Source organism: Patella vulgata, chromosome 1 (genome assembly GCF_932274485.2).
Source record: "Patella vulgata chromosome 1, xgPatVulg1.2, whole genome shotgun sequence".
In the NCBI taxonomy this organism is placed as follows: domain Eukaryota; kingdom Metazoa; phylum Mollusca; class Gastropoda; family Patellidae; genus Patella; species Patella vulgata.
The window spans coordinates 26,503,778-26,516,213 of NC_065879.2; the positions used below are offsets into that span (position 1 = coordinate 26,503,778).

A 12,436-nucleotide genomic window follows, 5' to 3' on the forward strand; every position below is an offset into this window, starting at 1 on the left:
ATAAAAGTAGAAATTCAATCAAGTACACATTGACCCAAATAAAAGAGGTCCTGTCCATGTAATATTAATTCGATTTAAGTATGTGCGTGTAAAGGTACTATTATACACTCGCTCTAACTTCCGTAAAACCTATTTTCAGGCAGGTTTTCAATTAATATAGCAGTCGGATGTGTTTAAAGTAGCCAATTTTCTAATTCAATATTATCCAAAATCTGCGACATTGGAAACACAAATTATTTATCAATTTAAATCAACATTGATGTTGTGATCTTACCGGGAAAAGGCGGGCTTCTGATATCCAATATTTAAGACAAAATAAACATTATGCCATTGGTACACGAATCGTGTAACATAATGCGATTCAGCGCCATTTCTTATTAGGGACACGAAAATCGAAGCTAGGCATATTCCACGAGTCATGTCAAACGGTGACTTCATATTATTATCTGGAGAGCATGCGCAATAAATGCTCTTGGTGTAGACTGGAATAACCAGACGCTAGAGATTGCCATTCGTCTGAGACTTCTGGCGTATTTCGCCGAACATAACGGATTATAAATTACGCCCCATCCTAAAAAATAAAAAGAATCTTCTGTTGAAAATTTGAGGACAATAAAATGTATTTATTAATTTCACATCTACAAACTAATAAAAAAAAACCATAGCAACGATTTTAAAACGCAGAATAAAACGATCACCATGTAAAAGAGAATGTTTCTTTCTTCGCTGTAGAAAACAAGATGGCTGAAATTGAATACGTTTAAATTAACATCATGGTAACCAGGGCAAAAGTGCTATTTACGCCGGGTAACTAAGCTAGTATCACATATATCTGACATTTACAAACACCCAAAACAAAAACACAGTCACATCGAAACAAGATTGCTGTACAGTATCTGACTTCAGTCTTAATACGTGGTGGCTGAAGATAACAGGCTTCTCAATTTCGACCAAATCCCGAACATTTTTCTTCTTTTTTTATACTTTTTAAACTATTATTAAAAAAAGATTTTTATCTTATCGTGTGATTTTTGTTCGATATAAAATTAAGGTGTAGTTCTTGCTAAGTCTTATAGACACTCACAACGTCTTTCGTCTTTACCAAGTAAGTTTCATTGCTTCCTTATTTTTGTTAAAATTTTGTCAGGTAGGGTTTTACGAAACACTACATTATAACAGTCATACTGGCATGTGCCATTTGCAATCTGGCCACAATAAGACGCAAGATACACGTATTTTGGTGTGGACGTATTATGTCATCACCCTTGTCCGTCGCCCATGATGTCCATTCAATTTTTCTGTACGAAAATCACCTACATAGATTGCGGATTATCGGTCCGTAAATCTTTCTCTAAAATTGTCCATTCCCTTTACCCAAAGAGAGTCAAAGCATGTAATACGTATACCAAGTCGGTGAAGCCTCTGAGAATCTACACTTATTAGATGAAACTTCAAATATAGGCTAAGGATCAAAAGATTATGAATGAGTTCGATTATGGCCATTTCCTTTTACGCAAATGTAAAATATGTTTGAAGTTTTTGTACCCTCTACGGGTCACATTATTTATCCGGTTCAGAGAAAGATTAACATATGTTAAGGGTCGAAAGATCTGCCTTTTACACAAAATGTGTAATAACGTTTATGGGCTTCTTCAAAGATCAAAAGATCTTAGATGAGTTCGAGGTTTGTAACTTTCTTGGGTATGGACCCGGCCTGGTGTGAACCATTGAGAACGTATGAAGATGTGCCCTATTAATTTCAAGCATCGTCTGTCAAGATGATGAGTAGAATATTATACAGTTAAATTGAATGTGTAGCATTTCCACCCATCAAAATCCGTCATCAAAATCTTGGCTTTAAATTTATACACAATGTTTAAGTTCATGTGATGAAGGATCCTAGGCATTTTCAACGATTTCCAATAATTACTGCCAGAGTTATGGCCCTTGACCACTTTAAAAAATCTTGTGGACATATAAATTGTTCGAGGTCATGAGGAAAACAATCGAAACAAATTTTAATGATATCTGATAATTACTTAATGGGTTATTACTTGTAATAAGTTTTTCATGTGTTGTAAACGTTCTCCTTACTGACAAAAGAAAACATATGATGCCACAACCCTTGTTGATTGCACGGACGACTTAGCCGCTGTGAGTGTATGTTTTGTTGTCTGGCAACCTATCTTTGTGAAATTTAATGTGACTGGAGTAGAAATGTTTCTGGTAAGAACCGGTTTTTTTTTATTTTCAGCATGAAAGTGATTATTGTATTCACCGTATTGTTAGTTGCCGGTGCCAATGCTGGATTTTTCACAGATATTTCTAAGACCTTAACTAACATCGGGAAACAATTTACTGATACTTTGGAGAAGGTTGGTGAAGGTGTTAAGACCACTAATGCGGCCTTTATTCCTTATGCCCAGAATGTAAGTAAAGAACTCCTAAAAGATGCTGCTCAATCTGGTATTAACGTAGTGTCCAACACTGTTATTGGTAAGTATGATGATTTTACTTATAAATGGCACTTAAAATAAACAATAACGTATTTTCTTTATAATAACACCGTCTTCATTAGCCCATTCCATTTCATTTCATGTTTAATAACAAGATGGGTCGCATGTCCATCGTAGTCGGTTTTCTCCAGTTTCTTCCTACTACTATTGCTAAAGAACTTTCCTGTAAGTGAATGATTGAAATAAAATAGAGCCAAATGTCTCGAAATAGTCAAGTTTGTGTGTAGTTGATGTTAATCCCCATTTTGACGAACAGTTGATTTTCTCCAATTCGTCGCGTACTACCCAAATCCAGATGTCACTGTGGTCACTGTCTTTTGATGATACTCGTCTCCTCTCTGTCCACTCAATCCAATCGCATATTGTTCTCTTTTCTAGATTTGTTGGGAACTGCTTTCAAGAATATGTTCAACATTGGACGAGATACAGGGTAATTTAGTAGCATTTTAATTCAAAATAAAGTGGATATATAATCCAAACACTGCACGTGGTTTTGTGAAAGATGTATGTAATTACAATTGATAACGGTGCATGATGTAAATCATGATTAATATCTGTATCTCATTTATTCCAGCATTAAGGACAAATTAGTTAATTTTGAACATGAAATGAAGGATATGCTCCTGAAGGGCGTTGAACAGTTTACTCCTGTCATGACAGGTGCTTTCCAGGAAATGGAAAAGTTGGGCCAAAAAGTGAAGTCGCTACAATTTGATCTACCACAATTGGAGAAAGATATTGAAAGTGTTATATGTATGTAGTTTTCATCTTAAATACCACTACTCTTCAAGTTCTCCATAAAGTCACCGGTACTATTTTATGTACGGCTTTATTGTCGCTCCTGCCCCCCCCCCCCCCTGTTCTTGTAAACCGCCTCGAGGTCAGACTTTGTTAGATGTTCTTTCTAAACTTGCTGGTATTGATCTGCTAGTGAATCTGTCTATTTGTATCGAGTTATTTCATTTTTTACCCAGACCCTTAAACGTTGTACATACAGGTTTGTGCATCAATTTTACAAGAAATTTTTGGTCTCTTAACCGTGACGGAGTTGTCTGTGAACAGTTTCCTGTTTCAATCGTCACTTCATAAAGCTAATCACATTTGTCGTTAGTGTACATGTAACGTTGAGAACTTTTATTATAACGTAGATTATTTTTATGATTTTCCCCAAATATCCAGACAAATTAATACTGCCCCCGCGTCCACCGGTATCACCCAGAGAACCAGCTTATCACCAACTTACTTAGTGTATGTTTTGTTTTCTTGTGACCCATGCATTGACGGAATACACAAGCCTCGTATATTAAGTTTGAGTTTGATTTATAAAAATTAAGATGGCATCTTACATCAGTTCTACGATAAAAAAAAAACCTCTATGATTTCAGTGGGACATCAACATCAAGGAAATGCATTCTTGTTGGATCTGATCTCCAGCATTGAAACTCTCATCAATAATAATTTTGGAGTACAATCCAAAAGATCTACCTTTATTGATACCTTGAAATCTCTAACTGACTTGATTACTGGTTTCTTTAAACCAGCTATCCAGAACGTCCATAACGTAAGTATTGGCACTTACTTGAGAATTATTCCGATATCAGCCATCCCCAGTTTGTGAAAACATGTCCAAATTTGAATATCCATCTAACTGCATTAATTGTGTTGCATAGCAACACAAAAACCCCAACAACAATAAAGCTACACCTAAAAAAAATGACAGTTCTGATAAGTTATAAATATAATAGAACGATATAGATTACGTAATCAAATGGAAATCAGTTGAATTTTCCATTAGATTTGTTACTGAAATGTTGGCTATGCCAATTTTTGAATTTAGAGTTTTATACATACGTCCGGTGTCATAATGCATACTTCAAGTGACCATTGATACCTGTTATATAATTTTATCTCTATCTTTTAATTTAAAATATAGTTGCTGGGTTCAGCTGGCCAAGCTTTGAAGAACGTTGCTGGTAATGTTGTCTCGTCCGTCCATCAATCCGTCAGTGAGCTCGGTGAAAAACTGGCTCCCCATATTGCTAACCTAAAAAACCAGGCTGCTGAACTTCTTCAACATGGAAACACCGCCCTTTCTGCCATTAAAGATGCTACCACTGATATTCTCGGTAAGATATTCAATATGATAATGTGGTTTATCTATAGCTGCATACTTAAATACTCGGGGACACAATTCTGTTAGTACAGTTACTGTTTATTACTGAGCGTTTCGACTTGATTTAGTCTTAATCAAGCAAATAAAAGATAAACAGTATATCTATCACATACATGTATAATTGTGTATGTCTTGTATATTCATGAACTGTTGAAGACGTTAAGACTTTAACAGATGGACTTGGGATTTTACTGTGGATTGATAAGCTGCCCCTTATCCAAATAACTGTTGTCTTTCTGGAAACTTGATGCTACTGTCAATTTACAATTTGAGGGGATAATATTATATATTATAATATTGATCATCTGGTTACCCTTTAAACCGCCGAGTGGCTAAATTTATTGAGTTTTTGAAAATATGGATTGCATTACGTTTATCGTCTTAATAAATACTATTTCTAATTTGTATCCTACTTTTTCAGGCCAGACCGTAGCTAATGTTGGACAAACAATTGCCGGATTAAAAAATACTGTGTAAAGTCAATAAATAACGGTTTTGTAAAAACGAACTAACTCTTGTTATACTTTTTTTTTTAAGAAAAATGAATGATACGAATAGCGTAATCAATCAATAAATAAAATAAAAAAAAAACCTAGCATTTTACCCTCAATGTACAAGCTACGTTATTTCAATAGTAGTAGATTAATAGTGAACTGTTTGACAACTGTTGTGAGGATGTTAATTATTGAAGTGAAGATGTACTGCAGTCTGTTTGCATTTATTTGAATCGCCCTGAAAAAAAAATGCGTATTTGTTCAAAATATGTTCACTCCTCATTTCATCAAATTCCTGAAGAAAATCTGTTTAATTTTATGCAAACAACTTAGAGATCTAATACTGTAAGACAAAATGATTATGTACAAATTAAATGATCGCAGTTCGGAGCAAGGGCCATGACCGAGACTCACCAGTCAAGTTGATAAAATACAGATATACAACAGAAACGTGGAATAGAATGTGGTTTAATGTCTCGTCCATACATTACGGTCGTCCTTTTGGGACAACATATGATAATTTTTACTTTTATAGTTTCGTGTGCAACGTTGTCCGCACAGTTGCGTTTCCGCCTACTCTCTTTCGATTTCCAACTTTCAAGGGTCCGTTAAACCCCATTTCATTTCATTTCATTAATACTATGCAAATACTTATGACTATTGCATGATCATTGTGACATTGTACGCCATCTGTTCTTTTGTTTGTTCTTTTGGTGCTGAGGAAATCTGTTAAGTATAGTGGAACACAAATACTGGGTAGGTATAAACTGCTATTACACTTTTTAAATAAATTATCAATACTACGTGTATTACTGTCGATACCATGGTTGGACTAGGTATCTTAGAACTCGAGTGTAGAAGCACTTCGTTGCCTGTTTTCATATGGAACCGAGAATTCATTTATCAAGTTGCTTCACTGTTGCGGTTTATACTTTGGTTTGGTGTTGTATTTCTCATTTAATTAAATTGTTTTTGTCTATTTAGCTTTTTTTAGAAATGTTTTTTTGTCTATTTATTATGCATTCCTACCATTTTACTAGCCAGAAATCTGTCAAAGTAAAAAAACAGAGCCAAACTATGTACCGCGACAACGAATAGTAATAGGAACCATATATTTCCAGGATTGTTCTATTTCTGGAACCTTCTTTTTACAGGATACCATGGCATCATTATTCCATGGAATTGTGGCATTGAAATACCACATACAGAAACAAATAATAAACACACATCCAACCATAAAAAATACACACGTGTCAAGACAGTGATTAACACATAAAATTTAGTTTGGTCCCAATTCGTGATAGTTGAAGATAACAAAAACCTTTCTTCGTCAGACTTTTTACTTCCCATAGAACCTCACCTTTGTTGCCAAAATATATTAAAATATACAATTTTATCTTATCACGTGATTTGTTTCTGATATAAAGTTAAGGGACATTTCTTGGTTAATCTTACAGATACTTATAATAGAAACTTTCGTCTCTGTCCACGTGAGTTTTATTTTATTTCCCTTTGATTTTGCATTATGTATTATAATTATTTTTATATCTGTATACGATTGAACGTGATGTAAACCATCGGTGCGAATATATGTCATCCTTCAGCAGGCAAATGATGCCGTTATCCAGCTTCGTTGGTTTCATCAGACATAAACCTCTTAGATCCACACAATTTATGAAGTCTTGTGATGATGCTGATGATTGGTAACTGAAACATAGGCCGTCAGACTTTTCGCCAACACTACAATCAGTAGTTGTCGCTACAAGTGCCTCTGATTATAGAAAGAAGAAGAGACTCGTCCCATAGAATAAATATCTCAGATATTAAGAAATATGTTATACAGAATTATTAGTGGACAACAGTTGAAGCTTAGACATTTTAAAGCCATGATAAACTCACTTTTTTCAGCATGAGATTCTTGGTACTTACCGTTTTGTTAGTTGCTTGCGCCAATGCTGGTTTTTTGACTGATATTAAATCAGCTCTGAATAACTTTGGCGATAAAGTGAAGACTACCTTTGAGAAGATTGGTACTGGTGTTAAGGAAACCAACCAAGCCTTTGTTCCTTATGCTGAAAACGTCGGTAAAGAACTCTTGAAAGATGCTGCCCAGTCTGGTATTAGCGTAGTGTCTAACACTGTCACTGGTACGTATATACTGCAATAGCAATTAACAGAAAAGGGCAATACGAATCTGGAATATAAGTGGGCTATTAACGCAGAGAGAATATTAAGTCACTTCAAAACCTTTCACCAAAATCCTTTCTTTGCTATACAGTGTGTCATGGCCAATTCCTCTTGAAGTTATTTTACCTGCGGTCAGTCTGTTAGCAACTCTCTTGTGGCGATTACATGTATATGATTCTACTTTCCATCTTCTTGGCACATTAACAAAATGCTGTGGTGCCCAAACTTTGGTTGCAACAGCAAGTTTTCCTCCACTTTACATTTGTCCGTATTAATCTTAATCCTGGAAAACGGATTTACTGTTTTATCTCAGGTATTTTATTTCTTAAAACGAAGTGGAACACAAACGCAGTTCTAGATAATAAATGCTTGCTGCATGATCTGTAGTTGTAAAACCAGGGGAAAATTAAAAATATAAAATGCCATTTAATTTGTCTATAGCTATACATAATGGTGATTGTTATTCGCCTCATCTACCTCATGTATTTTGAAAATATATTATGTACTCGAATAATTTCTTTAAATCGTCGTCCTTTTGTTCCAGATTTGTTGTCAGGTGCTATCAAGAGTCTTTTTTCCCATATTGGACGAGATACCAGGTAAATATGTAAAGAAATTATAGTGTCTTCGAAATGGCAATATTTTCTATTAGGCAAACATATTACAAATTAGAATTTTAGTTTTAGAGTTTCGCAATTTCACCGTGTCCTTTTAAGGACCAGACATATATTTTCGATTGTGTAATATACTGCAAATAATGATTAATATCTGTATCTCATTTATTCCAGCATTAAGGACAAATTAGTTAATTTCGAACACGAAATGAAGAATATGCTCCTGAAGGGCGTTGAGGAGTATACACCTGTCATTACTAGTGCTTTCCAGGAAATGGAAAAATTGGCCCACAAAGTGAAAATGATCGACTTCGATCTCCCACAACTGGAGCACGATATTGAAAGCATCATTTGTAAGTAGTATCCAATATGAATCGAACCAATGCAACAACAATTTCTTTAATGATTTCAGGATTTCTATCGTAAATTATTACATTGAAAAGATTAATCACAAATTTTCGTTGACTTAAATGTATGCATTTTTAAATACAACTAGGTTAAACTTCTGCTAACCGATTATAGGGATTATGAATGTGATAATTTATATTTCTGGGTCTCTATATGCGGAATGAATTTAATCATATTGGTAAAAACAACGTCTCTGACTAAAATAATTTTAAAAATCAAGAAGGGGGTTTCTGTCTACATTTTATTAAGATATTTATGATTTCAGTAGGACATCAACATCAAGGAAACACATTCTTGTTGGATCTGATCTCCAGCATTGAAACTCTCATCAATAATAATTTTGGAGCACAAACCAAGAGATCTACCTTTGGTGATACCTTGAAATCTCTAACTGACTTGATTACTGGTTTCTTTAAACCAGCTATCCAGAACGTCCATAACGTAAGTATTGGGATTTACTTGAGGATAGTGTATTTGTTTGAGAGTGTAGGTCGTGGACATGTTTTGAGACTGCATTTCTTCATGAACCTCGGGCGCGAGAACAAATACGGGTTTCGGCATATAGACTACCTCATGATGCGGCTGGTGTATACATGGGTTGGTTGATAGAATTCAACCTCGTCACAATTTCTTTTATTACTGGAGCTTTTGCCCCACTGCTTACTATATTGCAACATGCACAGCTTTAGGGACTGGACTACCACTGGGGGCCATTTAATAGCCACACATATAGGGGTTTGTTTTTAGTATGTTATTTTTATACATTGGCTAGCTAATTATTCGGTGACCTTTTTATTATCACACTATGCACAAAATGTATATTTATCTTCACCATTTAGTTGCTGGGTTCTGCTGGCCAAGCTTTGAAGAATGTTGCTGGTAATGTTGTCTCAACTGTCCAACAATCCGTGAGTCAGCTCGGTGAAACATTGGCTCCCCATATTGCTAACCTAAAAAACCAGGCTACTGAACTTCTTCAACATGGAAACACCGCTCTTTCTGCCATTAAAGATGCTACCACTGATATTCTCGGTAAGTCTTCAAATATTTGATTGACATAACGAGTACTAACCCATAAACTTCAGGAGGTATTTAACAAATTTATTCCAGGTGGAAGCGAGCGTCAAGTCCAGTGGACACTGTCACAAGTACCGTAAATTCTTGTCCACCCGTAGCAAAGCAAGTTAATCACTATTAAGAGGGACAGTATTTTTTGTTGTTATCCTACATATTAACCCCATTTCTGACGATTTAAATTATATTGTAAAATGAACCCATTGAAAGAGCATACTTATATCTACATAAGTAGGACACCCGCGTAAGTGCATAACTATATGACTGACATAACGGCAAAATCAATTGATTATTGAGATTTATTAATCATTCAGATTCTAACTTTACTTTTCAGGTCAAACTGTAGCTAATGTTGGAAGCACCATCTCTGGCTTAACAGACAAATTGGAAGGCCAATAAATATTTTTTTAAAAAATAAAACATCAATTATTTTTGTTAAGATTTGTTTATCGTCACAACAATATCGCGTTTTTTTCATATCAAATTAATTGATTGGCCAAGATGTTTATTATGATTGTAATAAATGCCATTAACAACGGTTCTTTCAAACATCAGTGAGATCAGATACTTTCCCTTAATAAGTTCACCAAATGAACATTCCTACTAACCCATCCATCGGTTTCAGATGGGAATCTTTATTTGAATAGAAAGGTATAAGTAACACAAGTCAAGTTGAATGACCTTTAATTTCGTTGAATAGATCTCCCCAGGGACGAAGAGCGTTAAAGGAAAACATAAATCCTAGATTCAAGATCCACAGGATTCATTGTAAAGAGTTCCGTCGAATACGGAGCCCAAATGTTTAAGAAAAATATATGTGACACATTACCTCCCTTTGTTATACCTTTGATATAACTTTTTCTAGATTCTATGTATTCCAGCTCAGTTAATTTAACAAACTCACATCTGTATTATTGAGAGGGGTCAGAAAATTATCCAGGGAATATTAATACTCATTTGATAGGATTATCTAATAAATATTTGAATAATGGCGATATATTTATGATGTTCTTAGTTTATGCTCTGCAGACTTTGTCACATTCTACTCTGTATTCTAATGAAGATCATCATTAACAGAACATTATCCACCATTTATAAGAAATCCTCTGCCATACACTCGTCCTCAGTGCTGACAGTGTTTGATAGAAGGGAATATCATACCTCTGTTTATTTCCTCCCTAGTTAGACCTGGTTAGATAAAGTACCATGAAAATCTCAAATCTAAAATGACGAAGCGACCGCCACGGCAGATACATCTACTTAAACGTTTCACAGTAAAAACATCTACTTTATTATAATTAGAGGATATTGAATATATAAGAATCCATTCCGGCTGATCCTAAAGGATCATCGGAATCACAGTACATAAAGATAAACGATAGAGAGAGAGAGAGAGAGGGTGGGGGGTAACGTCCACTCGACACAAACTAGGTCATTTCGGGACTAACATATGACTCTATTTATATTTCAATAATGCGCTTAGCAGTGGGAAAAACGGAGGACCCGGAGAAAACTCACGGGGTTGGACAGGCTATCCTACTCCTTGTCACGTAGAACCGGGGAATCGAAACCACGCCAGTTAACTCAATGGCAGACCTTATGATGCAACGCGCACGCGCTAACCGTTCGGCCATCCAATCCCCCATAAAGATAAACAGACCAGACGCTACATCGCAGTATCGTCACAAAATGTGTACATACGGCTATGCAGGAAGACATAACATTCTGTCATTTTGATACCATTCTTTTCTTTTTTATAAACAATATTTTTATTCTGCGGATATCTGAATTTGGATCGATGTGCAACTAACTATTTAAGCAAATGTACAAGCTATAAAAATATATACAGTATATATACATACATACATAATTACATAAATATAGACATCATTCCAGAATAAAATAATATAAAGACTGGTCGATTTAAATAAATTATGGTCCAATCAATCAATATCTGAAGTTATAAACATGTTACATCGGCATCTTTATGCCTCTCCGAATTACATGAGAACATCTGAATTAAGATTACATTAAATTTGTATCCTCTATCATTTCACCGATAACACAATCTAAATAGCATTTTGCGACCTGTACATAATGGGGACATAATGCACATGCAAAGACACGTGCACACCACTCTGTTCGGTAAATCTTGAATCTGATTACCAATGTTCATCAACCAATCAGATTGCTTATCTCTGCTTACCGTAAGTAGACAATGTTCATCATCGAACTTCATCGAGGCATTCACCTAATAAACACCTACACCAAGTTTGAACATTCTAGCTCAATTAGAATGAGAGTTAGTGTGTTCCAAAGTCTCGACCAATCAAATTGCTTATCGCTCTGCTTACCCTGAGCAGAAAATGCTCATTATCAAACTTACTCAAGGTATTGATGTAATGAAACTATCCTCCAAGTTTCATTACTCTCACTTAATTAGAACTAAAGTTATCGTGTCCCAAAGCATCAACCGATCAAATTGCTTATCTCTGCTTACCCAAAGCAGAAAATACTCATCTTCGAACTCCATCAAGGTACTGACCTAATAAACACCTACACCAAGCCTTAACATTGTAGCTCTATTAGAAAGAGAGTTATTGTGTCCCAAAAAGTGTGACGAACAGACAGACAGACAGGCGGAGGCAAAAAGAACAGGAACAGAAACAAAAACAAACACAAATACACATCTGTTTAATCTTGCAAAGAAACAAATACGCACTCTACCTCCCAAGACCACCACACATGAATAGATATATATATATATACACACAACACATCAACCACTACGACATTTATGTATATAATAGAATTTGGAGAATTTATATTCGACTGATAATTAAAAAGTATATTCGGATAAGAAGGTCAAAAACTAATAATTAAGAGAATTTATATTCGGTTGATAATTAAACGGTAGATTCATTTAAATGGTTTACGTATCCCATTAATTGGGTAAGGTTATCTAACAGT

The 12,436-nt window shown here is 35.1% G+C and overlaps 1 protein-coding gene across 2 annotated transcripts; it reads left to right on the top strand.

Moving 5' to 3' along the window:
- Positions 1-1,012: 1,012 nt before the first annotated feature.
- LOC126829015 (uncharacterized) lies at positions 1,013-9,899 on the top strand. 2 transcript variants are annotated; one of them, XM_056100147.1, is made up of 7 exons: positions 1,013-1,105; positions 2,255-2,496; positions 2,895-2,946; positions 3,091-3,269; positions 3,902-4,077; positions 4,450-4,642; positions 9,801-9,899. In XM_056100147.1, the coding sequence occupies exons 2-7, from the start codon at positions 2,256-2,258 to the stop codon at positions 9,863-9,865; spliced, it is 906 nt and encodes a 301-aa protein (XP_055956122.1). In that variant the 5' UTR covers positions 1,013-1,105; position 2,255; the 3' UTR covers positions 9,866-9,899. The 2 variants fall into 2 exon arrangements, with proteins under 2 accessions (XP_055956122.1, XP_050414944.1); XM_050558987.2 differs by lacking the exons at positions 1,013-1,105; positions 2,255-2,496; positions 2,895-2,946; ... (1 more) ...; positions 3,902-4,077; positions 4,450-4,642 and adding exons at positions 6,524-6,673; positions 7,092-7,330; positions 7,915-7,969; ... (1 more) ...; positions 8,658-8,833; positions 9,232-9,424.
- The last annotated feature ends 2,537 nt before the right edge of the window (positions 9,900-12,436 follow it).

Excerpts from the sequence above, each read along its gene's own strand:
- LOC126829015 (XM_056100147.1), top strand. The coding sequence starts at position 2,256 with ATGAAAGTGATTATTGTATTCACCGTATTGTTAGTTGCCGGTGCCAAT. Across the intron at positions 2,497-2,894 it reads AGTGTCCAACACTGTTATTG|ATTTGTTGGGAACTGCTTTC; the intron begins GTAAGTATGATG and ends TCTCTTTTCTAG. Across the intron at positions 4,643-9,800 it reads TGCTACCACTGATATTCTCG|GTCAAACTGTAGCTAATGTT; the intron begins GTAAGATATTCA and ends TTTACTTTTCAG.